This window comes from Arachis ipaensis, chromosome B08 (genome assembly GCF_000816755.2).
Source record: "Arachis ipaensis cultivar K30076 chromosome B08, Araip1.1, whole genome shotgun sequence".
NCBI classification, from domain to species: Eukaryota; Viridiplantae; Streptophyta; class Magnoliopsida; order Fabales; family Fabaceae; genus Arachis; species Arachis ipaensis.
In genome coordinates this window covers 7,939,923-7,960,393 of record NC_029792.2, presented here as the reverse complement: position 1 = coordinate 7,960,393, position 20,471 = coordinate 7,939,923, and the positions used below count along the sequence as shown (strand labels likewise).

The 20,471-nt window shown below is 38.2% G+C and overlaps 6 protein-coding genes and 1 pseudogene across 10 annotated transcripts; 4 read left to right on the top strand and 3 right to left on the bottom strand.

The window, feature by feature from the left end:
* On the top strand, positions 1,609 to 2,130 carry LOC107612580 (G-type lectin S-receptor-like serine/threonine-protein kinase At1g11300). The gene has a single exon (XM_016314271.2). It carries the CDS (start codon positions 1,634 to 1,636, stop codon positions 2,099 to 2,101), a length of 468 nt encoding a protein of 155 aa, XP_016169757.1. The 5' UTR covers positions 1,609 to 1,633; the 3' UTR covers positions 2,102 to 2,130.
* LOC107612579 (G-type lectin S-receptor-like serine/threonine-protein kinase At4g03230) lies at positions 2,104 to 5,607 on the top strand. Of its 5 annotated transcripts, none has more exons than XM_021108789.1 (7): positions 2,104 to 3,020; positions 3,356 to 3,961; positions 4,073 to 4,182; positions 4,372 to 4,582; positions 4,692 to 4,929; positions 5,016 to 5,166; positions 5,268 to 5,607. In XM_021108789.1, the coding sequence occupies exons 1-7, from the start codon at positions 2,138 to 2,140 to the stop codon at positions 5,565 to 5,567; spliced, it is 2,499 nt and encodes an 832-aa protein (XP_020964448.1). In that variant the 5' UTR covers positions 2,104 to 2,137; the 3' UTR covers positions 5,568 to 5,607. The 5 variants fall into 5 exon arrangements, with proteins under 5 accessions (XP_020964448.1, XP_016169754.1, XP_016169753.1 ...); XM_016314268.2 differs by having other exon boundaries at positions 4,073 to 4,278; positions 5,079 to 5,166; XM_016314267.2 differs by having other exon boundaries at positions 4,073 to 4,278.
* LOC107610453 (putative protein TPRXL) lies at positions 7,951 to 8,644 on the bottom strand. Its single transcript, XM_016312503.1, has 2 exons — positions 8,501 to 8,644; positions 7,951 to 8,409 (listed from the first exon to the last, which is right to left on the bottom strand). Exons 1-2 carry the CDS (start codon positions 8,642 to 8,644, stop codon positions 7,951 to 7,953), a joined length of 603 nt encoding a protein of 200 aa, XP_016167989.1.
* LOC107610454 lies at positions 8,641 to 11,142 on the bottom strand. Its single transcript, XM_016312504.1, has 5 exons — positions 10,533 to 11,142; positions 10,171 to 10,485; positions 9,514 to 10,109; positions 9,297 to 9,428; positions 8,641 to 9,240 (listed from the first exon to the last, which is right to left on the bottom strand). Exons 1-5 carry the CDS (start codon positions 11,140 to 11,142, stop codon positions 8,641 to 8,643), a joined length of 2,253 nt encoding a protein of 750 aa, XP_016167990.1.
* On the top strand, positions 14,540 to 15,663 carry LOC110265222 (annotated as a pseudogene).
* On the top strand, positions 16,924 to 17,774 carry LOC107614531 (calcium-binding protein PBP1). Its single transcript, XM_016316721.2, has one exon. The coding sequence runs from the start codon at positions 17,084 to 17,086 to the stop codon at positions 17,474 to 17,476; it is 393 nt and encodes a 130-aa protein (XP_016172207.1). The 5' UTR covers positions 16,924 to 17,083; the 3' UTR covers positions 17,477 to 17,774.
* LOC107610455 (fasciclin-like arabinogalactan protein 21) lies at positions 18,839 to 20,374 on the bottom strand. Its single transcript, XM_016312505.2, has one exon. The coding sequence runs from the start codon at positions 20,060 to 20,062 to the stop codon at positions 18,968 to 18,970; it is 1,095 nt and encodes a 364-aa protein (XP_016167991.1). The 5' UTR covers positions 20,063 to 20,374; the 3' UTR covers positions 18,839 to 18,967.

Sequence of the window (20,471 nt, the reverse complement as noted above, 5' to 3'; positions counted from 1 at the left end):
TTAAAAATGTCCGAAATACAATTTTTTTTATATTTAGGATAAGTTTGCCGCATCTCCGACGAACCTCATTATTTTTAAAAAGTTCGCCTTATCTCATAGCGAACTTTAACTCGAATCCTCCATAAATACCCAGAATAAAAAGAAAGACAATAGAAAATTCATAGAGAGTACACAGAAAGAAATTAAAGAAGATAAGTAGTGGCTTTTTGAACCAACTTAGATTGGTCGAGTGGTCAGCTCACTCGTATGCTTAAGCAAGTGTCCTTGTACATGCTGGGAGACCGTTTTGTCTTTTCTATCATTTTACAACTACTTTATTTTAGGTTTTGTAAAAAAAAAATTATGTATTTATGTTATAATTTCTAAAAGCTAAATATGTTTTAAGAGTATTTTAAAGTTGTGTTATACTTATTAAAATGTCAAATATAATTTAAATTTATTTTTATATTTATGTCCGTTATTTTTATAGTAAAAAAAGGAAAAAAAAGTAATAGATAATGTGGGATGTGAGTCTTCTTATTATCTTCTTCCATTCTTTTTATGTATTCTTTATTTACTGTCTTTTTTTTCTCTTGGATATTTACTGAGGATTTGTGTTAAAATTTGATGTAGAATAGGACGAACATCTTAACAGAGATGCAATAAACTTATCTTAAATATTAAAAAAATGTTGGATCAATCATACAAGTCTAGCTCTCTAATCTTTGATTATCCATCGTAACACTAGATGAAGTGAAGAATATAATGGTGTGTTTCAACGAAGACAAATTTACATCAGACTCGACAATAATAAAGAATAAAGANNTTGATAATGTGGCAAATAATTATAAAAAAATTAACCTACAAAAAAAATTATAAAAAAAAATGAGTACTAGTATCCATGTGAATTAATTATAAAAAAATAATTTTCTAATAATCTAATGTGGTAAATAATAATATGCAATGCTAACGAGTTATAGCTCAAAATGACATAGTCTCTTTATCTTCACCTAAAAGTCTTGAGTTTGAATCGGAAATGGATCCTCTCCAGTTTTTTCAACACTTGACAAAATACAGTGCAATCTCTCACCTTTAATTTTAATAGTGGGACCAGAAATAAATAAGAGAGAATGTGGTGAATGGTTAGATTAAACACTGCACACCATCCAGTTTTTTATTCACTGGAGAGGATCCACTCCCAGTCCTAACTTTTAAAAATAATAATAATAATAATATGTAGCATTAATCAATACTACCATAAGTCCATAAGTACCTACAAAAATTCTTAAGATGACACATTAGTAGAAACATAATTTTAAACAGAATTATCTATTGTAACGATTTTAAAATAGAAAATGTAATCACCATCATCATATGATAACACTGATTTTGTTAGTGAATTATTTTGTTTTCAATTTACTAAAGCAATAGATGAGCAAATATCAACGTGAAGGAACGAAAATTTTTAAAGGAAAAAAAACGTACTAATTGGTAGTTGAAAAAAGTTTATTTTCAATAATCACAAATATCACAAAATATAATTAATAAGTCATAAACCATATAATAAAGATTAAAACCAAGGTTTAGGTTTAGCAGGAAGTATGATGCATTTTATTTTCTCCACAACTACCCATGCAACTTCGTCAGTGAATAAATGATTAATATGAGAGCCACCCTGCTTCTTCTCTTCCTCCTGTGTTCTCCATGCACTTTAAATGCGTTTTCAGGAAATGATGTTTTGAAAGCTGGGGAGAACATTACTGGAACTACAAGCTTTCTTGCTTCAGCTTCAAAGAAATTCATACTAGGCTTCTTTTCTCCACAGTCAAGGCCTAATGACAGTTACCTCGGGATATGGTATAACACATCACAGTTCCCTGGATCACAACTAACACTGGTATGGGTTGCCAACAGAAACCGACCTGTAGGTTCCAATAACAATGGAGTCTTTCAAATTGCACAAGATGGAAACCTTGTAGTAACAGATTCTTCAGGGGAAACATATTGGTCCTCAGAACTTGGAAACTCCTCTTCCACAAACATGACAGTGAAACTAATGGATTCTGGGAACCTTATGCTGTTACAATATGATCAAACGGGGAAGACTACTACTATGTATTAGAGCTTCGATCACCCCACCGATACGTTTCTTCCGGGAATGAACATGGACTTGGATTTGAAGCTAACTTCTTGGAGGAGTGACAATGATCCTCAAAGTGGAAGCTACGCCTTCATGATGGCTTCAGATGGAGACAACCCTTATGTGATTTGGAAGAACAACCAGCTTTACTGGGAAAGAGGAATAAAGAATCCGAGTCCAGGGTCTATGTTTGGAACCGTAGTTTTCTTGTTGAACAAAACAAGCACAGACGAAGACCCTTCTTCTGCAACAAACACTCCCCCCTACAAAAACATTGGTAACAGATTTGGCAAAAAACAATCGCCGATTACGCGTGTTCCCGTTGATGAATTTAACAAGACGAGGCTAGTGATGAAGTGCAATGGGGAGCTTCAGTTTCTAACATGGGATGGTATCCAACAAGATTGGATCGTTCGTTGGAAGGCCCCAGATAGCTCCTGCGACAAGTATAATTTCTGTGGCAACTTCGCAAGCTGTGATTATAATCTGATTAATCTCAACATCAAGGAGTGCAAGTGTTTACCGGGATTCAGCAGTGTTATTGGTGGAGTCAGGGGATGTACAAGAAATTCATGGTCATGCAGTGGAGACACTACAGCGTTCTTGAATTTAGTGAAGGTGAAAGCAAGAGAACCACCTGATGAACAACACCCTGCAGCTAGTGAAACAGAATGCAAACAAATTTGTCTTAACAAGTGTCCTGAGTGCCAGGCCTATTCGTATGATGCAAAGGCTGCAACTTCTGAAAGTGGTGATGATAATGATAGTGCCCAGAAAAGTTGTCGGATCTGGACAGAGGAATTAGTTACACTTCAAGAAGGCTTCCATGGTGATGATACTGATAATAATGAAGATAATGATGCTCATAGTTTCTATGTTCGAGTAGACATATCAGACATAGGTACTTTCATTTTTTTTTTCTTGATAAATTATTGAAACACTTAAAGCAGAACAGATAAGCAAGTAACAAAACAGCTAAGCCTTCTTAGTGTGAAAAATCTGAGCACAATTTGATATCCATAAAAAAATTTGGTTAATTCGACAAAACTACCTAAAAGACAGTTTTTTTTTTGGATGGTTTTGTCGCACTAATCTAATTTTTTATTGGTTTTTGAACTAGTTTATATTTTCATAGTTAGAATGATGAGCGTTCAAAGTTTTTGCAATTAAAAATATTTTTCTCATAAATCCAGCCTCGTAAAAAGTTAAAACCTTGGTGTTGGAATTGCATTGCAGAACCAACTCCAAGAACTTGTGAACCATGTGGGACAAACATGGTGCCTTATCCATTGAGCACTAGTTCGAACTGTGGTGACCCTATGTACTTCAACTTCAGCTGTAACCCCTCAACAGGCCAGCTTAGCTTCATTTCTAGAACTTCCAATTCCAATGCAACTTATCAGAAAGTTGCTATAGTGTATTCAGAATCCAGAAAGTTTGTCATGCAGGTTCATCCATCAAATACTCACTGCGAAGATGAGAGACCTGAAAGTGATGAAACTATGCAGATACACTCTCCGTTTTCTGTTGCGTATGATTGTTTTGATAAAGCCAAAGTAGAGGTTACTTGGGAACCACCACATGAACCTGTTTGTTCTGAGCCTAAAGACTGCGTAGGTTGGAACCATTCAAGTTGTAAAGTAGCCAGTGGTGGAAAGAGGTGTCTTTGTGATAAAAATTATCATTGGGATGGGATTGCTCTAGCGTGTACTATAGCAGATGAAGGAAAATCCAAAAGTCAAATTTCTTTGATTCTTGGGATAACTCTTGGAAGTTTGATTATTCTGGCATGTGCAATAACTTTTGCTTATCTATGGAGAAGGAAAATAACTCCAAAGATAGGTACTTTTGTTTATATATATATATACACATTGGAATTTTGAATTTGCCTTAGAATCTTATGTCTACATTAGTGAGAAATCAATAATGTTGTTATTCTATGCATTTATTCAGGCAAGGAAAGCAATGTGAAACAACGAAAACGCTTCATTGATAGTATAAGACATGTGAAAGATTTGATTGAGGATGGGGGATTAGAAGAACAGGACAATGAAGGCATAGAGGTACCTTATTTTGATTTTGAGAGCATAGTAGTAGCTACAGATAACTTCTCTGATGCAAATAAACTTGGACGCGGTGGTTATGGACCGGTTTACAAGGTGATTGAAGCACAGCTTCATCTTTATTTAGTTATTCTCTTGTCAACCAATAATTATTTTTAGATAATGTAGTTTGATGATTTTTGCTTTCAGGGTAAGCTTCAAAGTGGTGAAATTGTTGCAGTAAAGAGGCTTTCTAATGTCTCATCACAAGGCTTGCAGGAATTTAAGAATGAGGTTGTTTTGATAGCCAAACTTCAACATCGAAATCTTGTTAGATTAAGGGGCTACTGCATCAAAGGAGATGAAAAGATTCTACTATATGAATACATGCCTAACAAGAGCTTGGACTCATTTATATTCGGTTAGTTTCAAAATATATTTATCACTATGTTTACTGCATTTTAAATGTTTTATGTATGCTAAGACGTGTTGTTTGACTTGTTTCTAATGGCAAATGGAAATCTTGAAAGATCCCACACAAAACATACTTTTGGATTGGGAAATGCGATTTAACATAATCCGAGGAATTGCACAGGGTTTACTTTATCTTCACCAAGACATCAGGTTAAGAGTAATTCATAGAGATTTAAAGACCAGTAACATTCTTCTTGACGAGGAAATGCAACCAAAAATTTCAGATTTTGGATTGGCAAAAATAGTGGCAGGCAAAGAATCTGAGGCAAATACTGAAAGAGTTGTAGGAACCTAGTAAGTTAACTTGATGTTTGCAATAAAATGTTGATAGCTGTCCTAAGGTGTAGCAATAAAATGTTAATAATTCTTCTTTTTTGTAGCAGATATATGTCTCCTGAGTATGCATTAGAAGGACTTTTCTCAACAAAATCTGATATTTTCAGCTTTGGTGTAGTGCTTCTTGAGATTCTTAGTGGAAAAAAGAACACCGGATTTTATCAATCTGACCAATTTACAAGCCTTTTGACTTATGTATGTTTCAGCTGATGAACTCGTTTCCCTTTTTTCCCTTCAACCTTAAATAGTAATCTACATGTCTTATTATCATAGTTTTTGTTTTAAATCTATTCCAGGCATGGAGACTATGGACAGAGAATAGGATGATAGATTTAATGGACATGTGCCTCAGTGAAAGTTGCATTGCAAATCAATTTATTAAGTGTGCACACATTGGACTCTTGTGTGTACAAGATGATCCAAGTGATAGACCAACCGTGTCAACTGTTTTGACATTACTTGATGGTGAGATTGCAAGCATTTCAAGCCCAAAACAACCAACCTTTTCTGGGAGCAGAGGCCAATCTAGCACAACTTCTTCCACTAGACCGGAAATAAGTCTTCACTTTGAAAGCAACACTCAAGAAGGTAGATAGGGTACGGCAATATAATGTCAGAATTGTAAATAAATTAGATTTCCTTTTTATTAAGGTATGAGATTTGGTGATACTCTAATAAAAATTTTATAATTATTTTTATATGAAAATATCTTTTTTTATTCTTTGATGATGAATTGTAAGATTAGATTTTGATATGATATAAAAATATTATTTTCATTTAAAGTGTGACTAAATAAATAAAGATATCAAAATTCCTATACATTTAGTTTTCGATAAGAGAAAGTCTAAGGGGCCAGTACCTTTATTAAAATCTGGTCAGCACTTAACCATCAAAAGAAAAGTGACTAATCTATATCTTATACCATTGGATGTAATCTCACACCATTAAAAACACTAATAATAACTAATTAATGGGTACAAATCACAAAATTTATTGGTCCTAATACTCCTCTTTCGATAAAGCTATGATTTCTGTTACTAGTTTTATCAACATTATTGCCTATGCTTTGTTCCGTGTGCAGGCCTCTTTTTAATTGTGACAATTTTCAAATTATGATTTTGATTACATAAGTATAAAATAATTAAGCCAACCAAATATATATGAATGGGTTTGCTCTTTTTACAAGTAGTTTGTGTGTGAATGGTCAAAAGTAACCTCCTAGTCCGTCGGCTGAGAGGGCTCAGTGAAAGTAACTTAGTAGGTAGAAAAAAGAAATGCAAGAGAATTCATACTGATATGTTGAAAAAGGTAAGCAACTCTATATTAGATTATAAGTTTATAAATTATAACAGCCATGATTTGCAATATTGGTGAAGTGCTTTTTAGCTGATTGATGATTTCTCAAGCACATCATAGATACAAATCGAAGCAACCCTCTTTGATAAAAGTAATTTTGTTATTATTGCTGCTATCCAACTTTTGGTTGATGGTCAACTTTTTGTGTGGGACAACAAAGGCAAGTCACACCAAAAAATAAAGAAATAATGCTTTTTCTTTTCATAAAAGAAACAAAGTGAAATGAAAAAGAAAATGATCAGTTGCGTGGAAAACATTTCTGGGATGGACAAACATGGTGCTTCTACAGCAATTGAGGTACTAATTTTTTATTTTTTGGGTTAAGTATGGTTTTGGTCCCAAAAGTTTTTTGCCAGAATCGAAATCGTCCATCTTTTAATTTTCGATTTAAAATCATCCTTAATGTTGCATTTGTATTTAACATCGTCCTTTATATTTTTTTCGGACATAAATGCCCTTTTCATCGTTAGGGTAGTTAGAACAATAGTTTATAAAAAAAGGAAAAGCATTATAAATATATATGTAAACGAAAAAAAAGAAGGGTAAGTTGTGTGAATCTCGAACTGCTGCAGATACCACCGTCGCGCACGTCGTGGAGAGAGAACGTCATGGCTGTCGAAAGTTCAATGTCGTCTCGAAGTAAATCTTCCTCGCATGGTAGGTTGCTGCTTTGTTCCCATGGTGAGGAGGCTGGTGCTGCGAACTTCGGGGACGAAGGAGAACTACGTGCGCAGATTTTGAGGCTGTGTTTACTATGAGGTTTGTTTTTCTTTTCTTTTCTTCTGAATTGAGCTATTTGGGTTGAGGATTGGAGAGTGAAGACGGTGATTCTGTGTAGGTGCATGAAGGCTGCAACTTCTTTCGTTGGGCAGAGCCAGAGACAGAGGTGGAAAACCCATAAATTGCAAGAATGAAGAAGAAGGTTGCCTCCCTGAAATCAAGGACGAAAGCGGCAGAGTGGAAGTTAATGGTCGTTGCTGTGTTAGGGTTTTTTGGGTGGGTTGGGTTCCTGTATCTGCTGTTGCAGAATTTTTCTATGTCTAGGCCTAAGTGTGTAATTCCATTGAACCTGGTATGAAAAGGGTGTTTGGGTATGATGCTGTTGTTGTTGTTGGTAAACTGTGTTAGGATTGGTTTTGTTGAATGTGTTTTGTTCAAATGTGTTTTGTTGGTGAATTATTAGGTGACAATTATGAACCTGGTATGAATGAGATCTGTTGAAATGGTTTTCAACATGTATAAATGACAATTATGTAAGCATGGTTGGTTGTTGTAATGTGAGTTTGATTTCTGGTTGGTAAATACCTATTTTCCATTACTGAGTAATTCCCTAACAATATCACAAACTTGAATCAAAGACAAGCTCAACTGGATATGGTAAATGTCATAGTAACATACATAATAAAAAGTGTTTTACACCCAGAGGTAATTCCAAAAGGGTTGGCTGGTCCAATCCAACAATTAAGTACAACACATAGATGCTCATAGGTAAAATATCACCAAAAAAAAAGGAGCTAACAAGTCACACTGACATTACCAGAAAGTTAACACAAACATAACCCAAAATAAGACAACATGCACAAAAAACAATCATGACAATAGGATGCTAAGTTTTTCATTTCCTTAAAGCATTCCCCATTTTCTTAGAGGCAACTTTGCCATTAACTTCAGTTTCTTTGGAGAAATGTGAGGTGCTCCAGAAAGCCTGGCAGAGAAGTGCCTAACAGGTTGGCTTGAAGATGTGGTAAGGGTAGGCTGAGATGAAGGAAGAGTTCTGGTGGCTGGCTGTGATGAGGATGAAGAAGGTGCTGAACTTGTTGGACTGGCAACCTTGTTGGGCTGTAGATCATGTTGGGTTGAGCAGTTGGGCTTAGTAGTTTCCTTGGGCCTGCCTCTAGGACTTTTTGGCTGTGCTGCATTGTTGGATTGAGTTGAAGATGGTGGCTGTGTTGCTGAAACAGCTTTCCTCTTGACAGATTGCTTGGGAATGGGCTGGGAAGAGGCAGTCTTTCTTCCTTCCTTGGCAGCTAGATGGTTTGATTTGGTGCTTTCCTTCTGCTGCTTTTCTTTGTTCTTTGACTGCTGGGCCACACAAACATATACAAATTTATAATGGGAATATTATGCTTATGACAGACCATTTAATAGAAGGAAGGCATATAAAAAATTATACCAAGTCCTCAATAGGTTTAGGGCATCTACTTTTGTTGTGCCCAACAGATCCACACAGAGAGCACCTTTGTTTCTCTCTCTTCCTTGATAAGTGAGTGCGGCTGCTCTGTTCTTCATCTCCAGCAACTGCTCTCCTCTTTTTCATTGGCCTGTGACTAGGCCTTCGATAGGAGAGGGCATAACATCAGGGTGTGCTGTTCTCTCCCAAAGATCTACTCCATTCAAGGGCTGTATGATTGAGTCATAGCACCTCATGTACGCTTCTTTCTTATAACACCCATCCACAAAAGGTTCTAAGTCTAGTCCCTTGAACTTGATGCAACTAATAGCATGGACACAAGGTATGCCACTCATCTTCCACATTCTACATGAACATTCATGGGAGCCTAAGTCTACCGCAAACTTGTCTAAACCGTTCACAACTTCATACTTCTGAGCTGTAGACCAGTATGGCCGCCACTCCCCAGCTGACCTAGATCTCTTCTCCAACCTCAATCTAATCCTAGGTAAGATTGTCCCTGAATAATTCTGTGCAAGTTTCCTATTTTCTGCCCACCTCGTCATTAGTTTAACCCTGATTTTCTCTAACATCGTAACTATAGGCTTCTCTCTAGCATCAACTATGGTAGAATTAAAGCTCTCAAACATATTATTAACCAATGTATCTACTTTAGAGTTATAGGTGAACATAGATCTAGACCAATACCTAGGAGGGATAGCAATTAGGTACCTATAGGCTTCCTGATTCACAGATTCAACTCGGCCATGTGCCTCTCCCAATCCCTCCAGTGAGTCACCTTAGCACACTTCCACATCAGTTTCTTCAATTGTAACCCTGGAAACCTTTTCCTGAAGTTGTTGTACAAGTGCCTAACACATAACCGATTATCCACTCCTGTTATAACCTCTTCATATGCTGGCAACAAACCCTGCACTCATGAAATCAAGGAGCTTGTAATTAGGGAGAATTGAATAGTTGTAATTCATGTTCTACAATTAGTGAAGTATGCTTACTTTCTGTTGGTCAGACATGAAGGTAGCTCTTCCCATCTTCTCAAGCCCAACATCAGATGCAAGATGACTTAGAAACCAAGTCCATGAGTCCTTCGTCTCGGCCTCCACAACCGCATATGCAATCGGCAGGATTTGATCATTGGAATCCCAACCAATTGCAGTGAGCAATTGTCCTCCCAGGGGTGTCTTCAAAAAGCAGCCATCTAGGCCAATGAAATCCCTGCAATGCTGGAAGCTCTGCTTGCATGCTTCCAAGCACACATAGATCCTCTGAAAGATACAGTAACTGGTCCTGGATGATGCTGGTGCTTCAATATCAAGATCTGGGGACCTCTGCACTTGTATGCGAACTGAGGATCCTGGATTTGCCCTCATCAGCTCCTGTCCATAGTCATAAATCCTTTTATACTGCTCTCGGAAGGTTCTCTGAATTTGATCAAGTGCAATCTGCTTGGTCTTACTTGCCAATGACTTAGTGACAGTCAAGTTCCACTTTTTCTGTGCCTTCGAAACCAACTCCCTTATTTTCACCTTCAGATTAGCTTCAACCTTCTTCTTAAACGCCTTGCCGCCACTTCGAATGTAAAATCCCCACCCTGTGTGATTGTGTGTATGTGTGTGTCAAGTTCATGTTGTGTAGCTGCCAAGTTTCCTCACCTCTGATTTTTGCAGCATAAACCCAAAAAGGACAATCACCCGAACAAACAGCCCTAACCCTCTGCAAATCACACTTCCTAAACCTGATTGCCCTTGCGGTATGCACAACATAAGCAATTACAGTGTCCTTGAACTCCTCCCGAGATGCATACACTGTGCCAACTTCCCATTTGTATTGTCCCATATCTTTTTGAAGCTTGTGAACTGGAAACCTCAAACCGTCATGCTCCGAATCAAACCCATCAGCCCCAACCTGGTGATCCTCCTCTAAGTCATCACTGTTTTCTCCCTCATCATCTTCAAAGTCCTCATTTCCTACAGCATTCTTTTTCACAACCCTGGGTTCACATGTTGAAATCCACTTCCCTCAGGATCAAGCTCATCATCACTATCAGTAAAGTGCACATCATCTTCACTATCATCCTCTTCTCCAGATGGTTTATACTCTGAATCGAGACTGTCACTGTCACTAGAGTTACCATACTCAACTTCATTGTCGTCCTCTGCCCCAGAGTAAGCAGCAACTGGTTCAGATTGGTTTTGCCCCTCATCTACTCCACCATACAGAACCAGCTCTTGCCCCTCACTAATGTCACCCATCCCATCTTTCTCCCTAACATCAATGTAGCCAGCATCAGGAAACACCTCTTCGTCCTGAACCTTATGGACAACATACAACTCTACATGGTCTCTCAACTCTGCTATTCGACACATGTCAATGGAATCTGCATCAGTTTTAAATAATTTCAGATTTTTCTCCATGTCTTCATCTGCTAGATCCTTGAACCACAACGATGGGATATTCTCCTCGACGTAACCAAGTTGCTTTAGCTCAGCATAGGCTTCAAATACAGACCACCAATCACCATCAATCTCTTCTATCACTGTTGTTTCTCCACCCATGTACTCTAATGGACCGTTCTTATAAGTAAACCATCCTCCATGGTAGACCTTCACTTTAAAATAACCCATCGTATTCTACAACACCCTGAAACAGAATACAACAACACATAGAAATTAATTTAAAAGATGAAACACACGGACCTTCTTATTTCACAGCGATGCTAATCCCTAGTCTCCACACACATTGCCTCATTCCAACCATAAACAGACCACCAAACCCTAAACAATCTAACCCGATACTAACCACTGCAACGAGAGCTACCATATTGAAAAGAAGGACGAAAATCATACCTACGCAAACCCTATCAGTAATGCTTCAGTGACTTTTCACGTCCCTTCCTTCTAGTTCCTCGATCTCACCTCCTCTCTTCAGTTTCAGTCCATCAACATCTACGGTCCTTTGTGATTCTGGGTTAGGGCACAATGAAATCGGTTTGGTTTACGAAGCGTTGTGAATAAAGGGTGTTGTAATAAACGTTAAGGGTTTTCATCCAATTGAACACATCAAGTGTTTCACGCGAAACACTAACGTTGAAAAGGGTAGATTCGTCATTAAAAAAAATTATTAGAAAGGACGATGTTAAATACAAATGCAACATTAAGGACAATTTTAAATCGAAAATTAGAAGAGGGACGATTTCAATTCTGGCAAAAAACTTTTGGGACCAAAAGTCCAAAAACCATACTTAACCCTTTATTTTTCAATGCATAACAATAATGTAAAAAATTCTCAGACATGAATTTCATGATGAACTAAGTTGTCTTCGGAAACTACTCAGGTAAAGATGTCAAAAACTTTTTTTAAGATATTTTTTAATAATTAAAATTCAACACATATAACCGATTAAACTGTGTTATTTTTATTAAAATTAGATCAAAAATAATACGATTTAATCGATTATATGTGTTAAATTTTAATTACTAAAAATATTTAAAAAAAAACACTTCAGACGACTTTATCTGAGTGACTCCCTTATTATTATTGGATCGTATTATTCATTTATTTGATTTTCTAATTACTCTATTTGCTTACGGTCAAATTGAGATTTTATTTAGAATTAAAAAATTAAACCATGTTAGAGAATCATTAGAATCATTTTAAATCAGTTAGTATCATTTATATTTATATAGTATATCTGTGTATTAATTGTAGGATTCTATACCTTTATTACTTTAATTCTTCTGGTACCTATATATACCCCTTGTACATTGTACTTTTGATCAACCTGAATAACATACAAAACACTTTTCTTAGATTTCTCTCTTGTTTCTATCATGGTATCAAGAGCTTAGGTTGTTTTTTTTTTTTCAGAAACAATTGGTTTCTAGTTCATTTATCTTGTTTCACCGATAGTACTTTGTCCTCAGCTTTCGACTTCTTCCCGACAACTTGGTTCGTTACCGCCGCCACCCTCGCCTTCTCCTCTTTGCAAGCTTTCCAACGAGCTCCGCCACGTCGTCTGGAACCCTCTCACGCGCCTCCACGTGCCGCCACAACGTCGCTGGCCACTCCCATTCTTTCCCTGCCCAGAAGCTTCAGCAGCCGTTAGATCTTTGCACAGATCGCACGCTCCGCAGGCCTCCACGTGTCACACCGCAGGACTCCCAGCGACCCGCCCCACGTGCTACCCGGTCCGACCCGCAACTTCGACCCGCGTCCAGCTTAGCGCCCACGTGTCTCCTCCCTCCAGGACCTTCTGTCAATACTGCTAATGGTTTCCTCTTGCACGCAACACATAAGGATTCTATCTCCCAGTCGACTCTTAATCTTCCTGATACTTATTTTATTCCCAATTTAAACTTTAATCTTATTTCTGTTGGTCAACTTGTTGATCTGGATTTTGATGTCACTTTTTCTATCTCTGGTTGTCGTGTATAGGATCGTTAGACGGGACAAGTCATCGGGACTGGACGTAAGGTTGGAAGGTTGTTTGAAGTCGAGAATCTTTATATTCCTCATGTACCAAATCTCTGTGCTGCTTCTTCTCCATCTACCCTTCACTTATGGCATCAACGTCTTGCCCACAGCTCCTTAGGAAAATTGCGTCCTCTTGTGTCTCAAGGTGTTTTGGGTCAGGTTTCTAATGAATCTTTTGATTGTATTTCTTGTCAAACTGCCAAATAACCTGCTTTATCTTTTCACAATAATTCCTCTCTTGCAAGCTCTCCCTTTAATCTAATTCACTCTGATGTTTGGGGTCCCGCTCCCACCGCTTCTATGGGAGGAGCTCGATACTTTGTTGTTTTTATTGATGATTATTCACGCTTTACTTGGGTTTATTTGATGACCAATCGCCATGAGTTACCTCAGATTTATATTAACTTTGCCACTATGATTAAAACTCAGTTTTCCAAGGTCATTAAGGTTTTTCACCGTGATAATGCTATGAAATACCGTGATTCCAAACTCTTAACCTTTCTTGCAGAACAGGGTACCTTGTCTGAGTTCTCTTGCCCTGGTACGTCTCAACAAAATGGCCGAGCTGAACGCAAACACAATCACATTCTTGACTCTGTTCGTGCAATGCTTCTTTCTTCTTCTTATCCTGAGCGTACTTGGGGTGAAGCTGTTCTTACTGCTGTTCATGTTATCAATAGACTCCCTTCTTCTGTTCTTGGTAATGTTACTCCCTTTGAGCGTCTTTATCGTACCTCCCCAGATTATAGTTCTCTTCGAGTTTTTGGTTGTGTCTATTTTGTTCTAATTCAGCCTCATGGACATAGTAAACCTGAACCTCGGGCTCGTATGTGTTGTTTCTTTGGTTATGGCACTGAACACAAGGGTTATCATTGTTGGGATCCTCTCTCTAAACGTATTTGTATATCTCGTCATGTTGTCTTCTGGGAGCATCACATGTTTTCTCGGTTCTCCTCCTTTGAGTCTATTCCTCCTACTCAGTCACCTTTTTTCACAAACCCCAATATTGATCTTTTTCTTAGTGATGATTCTATAGGTTCTATCTCGAGTCATCCTCCATAGCCTCCTGTTCCTCCGCCTTCTCCATCTCCCGATGATTCCGGACCGGACGACGCTCCTACTCCTACCGTCATTCCTCCTCCTTCCACTCGCTATTCCAGGGTGAGAAATCCACCTCCTCATCTTCTTGATTATCATTGTTTTTCTACTATTCTTCATCAACATGAACCTAAGTCATTCAGAGAAGCCTCCATAAATCCAAATTGACAACAAGCAATGCAGGAAGAAATACAAGCACTTGAAAAAGCACACACTTGGGACTTGGTTAATTCTCCTTCTAATCAGGAAATTGTGGGAAGCAGATGGGTATACAAGATCAAGACTCGCTCTGATGGTTCTATTGACCATTATAAGGCACGATTGGTTGCTCAGGGTTGTACTCAAGAGTATGGTATTGACTATGAAGAGACTTTTGCTCCTGTTGCTCGTCTCACATCTGTTCGAGCTCTTCTTGCCATTGCTGCGGTCAAAAGATGGTCTCTCAGTCAGATGGATGTGAAAAATCCATTTCTTAATGGAGATTTGAAACAGAAGGTCTATATGAAACTCCCTCCGGGTTATCCTTGTCCTTCTGGCAAAGTTTGTCTACTTCGCAAGGCACTCTATGGGCTTAAGCAAGCTCCTCGTGAATGGTTTGACAAGTTCAGCACTACCATATGCGGTCTTGGTTTCACTTGCAGTCCTCATGAGAATGCTCTCTTTATTCGTAAAAGTGAACGTGGAGTTGTTCTTCTACTTCTATATGTTGATGACATGATCATTACTGGAGATGATGCTGATGGTATCTCTGATCTCAAGGCGTCCCTTCAACATACTTTTGAGATGAAAGATCTTGGTTCTCTCAGCTATTTTTTTGGTCTAGAAGTCATATCCACCGATGATGGCATCTATCTCTCTCAAGCTAAATATGCTTCAGATCTTCTTGCTCGAGCCGGAATTACAGATAGTCACACTGAGTCTACTCCTCTTGAGCCTAATGTTCGATTTACTCCTATGGATGGCACTATTTTGGATAATCCTACTCTCTATCGACAGCTAGTTGGAGGACTCGTCTACTTAACTGTCACCCGACCAGACATTGCCTATACAGTTCATGTACTTAGTCAGTTCTTGTCAGCTCCTCGTACTACTCACTATGTGGCAGTTCTTCGCATTCTTCGCTACATCAAAGGCACTTTATTTCATGGCCTTTATTTTTCTGCCCATTCCTCTTTGTCCCTTTAGACATACTCTGATGCTGATTGGGCTGGTGATCCCACTGATCGTCGTTCTACTATTGGTTACTGTTTGTTTCTTGGCGACACTCTCATTTCTTGGCGTGTTAAGAAGCAAACATTCACTGCTCGATCAAGCACAGAAGCTGAGTACCGTGCCCTCGCTGACACCACTGCTGAGGTTATCTCGATTCGTTGGCTTCTCGAAGATTTGGGTGCTACTCAGTCGTCTCCTACTGATATTTTTTGTGACAACCGCAGTGCTATTCAGATTGCCCATAATGATGTCTTTCATGAATGCACCAAACACATTGAGATTGATTGTCACTTTGTTAGGCAACGTATCCTTATTGATGTTGTTCGTCTCATTGCTGTTGGAACACTGGATCAGACTACTGATATCTTCACGAAAGATTGAAAACTCATCACCCGATTCATTTCTGGACTTTGTTATCCAAACTCAAGTTGGTATCCTTAGCTCCCACTTGAGTTTGAGAGGGATGTTAGAGAATCATTAGAATCATTTTAGATCAGTTAGTATTGTTTATATTTATATAGTATATCTGTGTATTAATTGTATGATTCTATACCTTTATTACTTTAATTCTTCTGACACCTATATATACCCCTTGTACATTGTACTTTTGATTAACCTGAATAACATACAAAACACTTTTCTCAGATTTCTCTTTTGTTTCTATCAAACCAAATGCCAAAAACATAAAATATAATAGAAATTAAATTTTAAAATTGTCTAATTCAATAAAAATATTTTTGAATTATTTATACGTTTAAAAATTTTAAAAGGGGACAAATTTTCTATAGTTTGACTTTTACATGCTGAAAAGCGGTCAACGCCTTCAGTCCCGTGATGCTTGAATGGTTGAGGAGGTATTGAGGTAGGTTGCTTACCCATTTTCATCGCACTAGGTTTAATCCTTAAGCTGAAAGTCGTATTCTCCTAAAGTAGTATTAAGATGTTCAAATTCAATACTTATGCTTGAACATCATATCATTATTTTGCTTTTAATTAGTTAACTCCTCCTCAATTTCAAATTAAATCATGTTGTACGTACCCAACCAAACTACATTTACATGTCTATTTCCATAAAGCTCTCGTTTTAAACATTCCGGCACACCCACGATGACATTTTCCTTTTAACTAAATAAATATTGCTTTAATTTAATAATAAGCAACTAACTAGAGATCGAAAAGATGGGTGACATGCATTGGTTCGTTTCACAAATCTGAATAGAATCATACAGATGCAGTGCGTGTTACTTTTCCTGCTAGGAAACTTAAGCGGTGTTTCCAGTGCTAGAAAATATAATAAAATAAAAAAATCTACCGAACCCAACAAAAGACCGCACGAGTAACCCCTTGTGAACAATGACGTCATCAATCTTTTATTGGTCTTCTTTTGACAACAATAATCTCCTTCATCCCAATTGATGAAAGTCAATTATTTAATTTTGACCTTTTCTAAACTGAAAGCTGTAGAAAGCTAATCATGTTCATAATGAATCCGTGTGGGTGTGGCTGCACAGATCACATACGAATTACCTGCGTAAAAGCAGTGGTCATGTCTTTGTCAAAGCCTTTATGTTGACAAACACAAGTGGTGTATAATGACACAAATGCCCCCCAACCAGCTTCTAGGAAGCATGGAAGCAACTACGTCCCATTCTGAATAATAATCAAAATTGCTGTCATCTATCCCATCCCTTGAGCCTTGAGCCTTCATCAATCAATATATATACATAAACAGTTCAACAGAATCAATCATCCACCACCATTAACATACTCACATATAAAGTGATGATGGCTGCAAGTGCAGGTGCAAATGCAGAGAGAGGAAAAGGGGCTGTGGATTTCGAGGACTTACTGCCGGTGATAGCGAAGAAGCTGGGCGGGGAGGGTCTCATGAGGGAGCTGGAGAAAGGATTTGAGCTTCTGATGGACAAGGAGAAAAGGGTGATCACGTTGGAGAGCCTGAGGAGGAACAGTGCCCTGTTGGGTCTGCATGATCTGAAGGAGGACGAGATTGTGAGCATGGTCAGAGAAGGTGATATTGATGGCGATGGCGCGCTTAACATCATGGAGTTTTGCGTCCTCATGTTCAGATTGAGTCCACAGTTGATGGAGGACTCTTGTTTCTTACTTCAACAGGCTCTGCAACATGAATTACAGGCATCAACAGCATTCTATTGATTAGAGGGAATAGGGAACCAATCTTAAGTTTTCATCCTTTCTTCTTCATTACATTTCACCGGAGAAAAAACACATGTACTAAACACACTATAATTATTGAAGCTTATGCGTGCTTTCAATAAATTCTTCTTCTTTTTTTTATTTTGGACGAAATGGGATGGGGTAATGTATATATAGTTACTACTGGGCACTTCATCATTGCATTTGTTACGTTATTTGGCTTCTTTTTCTTTTACTCCCCTTTTTTAAATCTATGAATAAATAGTGCTGCACATAAATCAGAAGCTTATTCATTTTCATTGAAGCCATTGGTTTTTCAGTAGTGTAATTCCCTGCAACCAAGCTGCTATGGTGTATGAATGCTTATAATAGTATGACATGATGTATTGGGAATAAGAAATATGAAATCAATGAATTATTGTGGATTCAATCAAATCTAAACCAATTCCTTAGCTTTCTCTTCTTTTCTTTTTTTTTCCCTTTCACACGGAAAGTTATTGATCATTAATAAGAAACTTTTAAAATATGAATTGGATCTCAAACACTACAAAGTAAGAAGAGATATGGATTATTCATTCATGAAGGTTTCTTCGTAGGACTTTCCTAGACGGAAGCAAGCGAAAACATGGGTAGTCGGTGGAAATTTCCTAAAGTTATTATATTATCCATTTATAATTTGCATGATGTGTCAAATTGCATACCACCTTCTTTGATCTTCAAGTTGAAGAAGGTGTAAACCACTTCCAGATTTTCGATACCTTACGTAAGCAGTGATTAATGAAAAAAGTTCCTAACACGAAGAAATTCATGTCAAATATTTTTTATAAAATTTAGCTAATATATATTCTCAAGAAAATTTCTAATCCTTTATTTTAATAAATAAAAATGAAGTAAATTAANATAAAAACATATTTAATTGATAGTTTTGAAATTTTAGATTCCATTAATATTTGTCAAAATGCTTTAATAACATTTTGAGTATGTCTTTTTCTACACACATAAGAGGTCCAATGGGCCATAAGAGAAATTATAAAATAAAGGACGAAGCCCAATGAGGAAACAAGGCCCAATCCCTCACAAGTGACTACCCTCTGTATAGTTACAGTAGCTGACCCCTGTAAGTAACCCAGCGAAAGATCTTCATCTGCAATTCTGCATCCTATCATAGTTTTGATCTATGAACGAAGCAGATTGAAAACTATTCTGCATCCTATCATAGCTCTACCACATATCATATCAGAGAGGCCTTAAATCATTCAATTTTAAAAAAGTTACGGAATACGGTATCTAATGTTATTTGCACATGTGAAACATCCTTTCTAATTTCATCATAGATATACAAAGCTAAATTTCTGATATAGGAATAGAAATAGAGAAAGAAGTTTAGCGTTACAAACAATAAGAAACAGAGGCAACTATACAAAATAAAAAAGAAAAATCAAAAGTTACATGAATCATATAAGTATGGACGAACCATATTGAAATTGAAACTCAAGCAGTAAGCTCAGGCATCTTAAAAGGTCTAGAAATGCCATGAACGACGAATCCATCAGAAGTTAACATGTCAGGTGCTACAATCTCAACGCCACTGATAACAACACCTGGCAGGAACCCTAGAACCCCATCGATTTCAAGCTCATCATCAGGCATCAGAGTCCTCAACAAGCTCCTTACCGGCAACAACGTCAGCTCCTGATACGTCAGCCTCTTCGGCAGAATGTGAAGCCTCACCGCCCTATCAAGCAACGTCGAAGGGTACCCCAGAAGCGCCATATCAGGAGGCGCGAAGATCGTAGCAGACGTCAAACCCACCGAGTCCTTCGAAATCCCTTCAAGAACCGAATGCAGGGCTATTGAAAACGACGAGTAACCTTTTGAACCCAGCAACTGCACGATCCTGTTCCACTCAATAGCGCTCTGGTTGTTCGAAGAACTACTATAGCCATTAGAGGCTTGAGCCGGAGGGTTTCTTCTTGTGTTCATGTTCACGCGACAAGTTGGTGGCTGAGCGTCGTCCAAGCCCCACGACTGGGGATCTTGACGGCGAAGAGAAGCGAAGGGTGAAAGAACGCCGTGAACGGCGAGCTGAGAATCGAGGTAGATGTCGGGGTTTGAGATAAGGACGCGGTTGATCTCGATTGTTCTTAGGTTGGGATCGATTTTGGTGACCGAGAGCTTCTTCTGGCGGAAGAGGGTGGTAAGGCAAGAGCCTAGGGTGGTGTTGTTGAGGAGGTCTTGCATGGTGTAGATGGAGGTGGCCGTGTGGTAGAGGAGGAGGTTCTTGAGGAGCCATGGGGGGAGGGAGGAGTTGTCTGTGATGGCGGAGTCTTTGATGGCGAAGATGGTGGAGTTGTTGGGGGGATGAAAGAAGGGAGGCTTGTGGTGGAGGAGGTCGGCGATGACGGTGAAGCCGGCACGGCGGAGGGCTTCGGAGGCGTTGAGGGAGACGTCATTGGGTATTGGGGGTGTGACTTCTTGGGAGGAGTTCTTGGAGCTGGAATGCACGGCGGAGGAGATTGCGATGACTCCCAGTGTCACCGATACCAAGAAGTACACTGGGAACCAGCACGAACAGCGAGGTGCCATTGTTGTAGGGAATGAAGAAGAACCAAGAAGAAGAAGAAGAAGACTGTGACTGCTTCTTTTGGAGGGAAAAGAGAGTCAACAGTGTTATGATTTCAAAGAATCTTTGAAATAACTCTTCTCTTTAGTGCTCCTTGATTCTTATTTGTGAATTTCGCTTCAAATAAAACACAATTCTCTAACAATAACTATATATACGGTACATATGTATGCATACTTCTCTACTATTAGCTACTAGCGTAAAGAATTTATTTACGTTACATATACAAAGTTCAGCTAATATGATGTATCAAAGTTGATGGGAAAATGTTATTTTTATGTTAGCACCTAAGTGAATACTAATCACTATATTACTATGTAAGTGACATGTAATTATGGAAAATTTGTTTAAAAAAAGACAAAAATTGTAGGG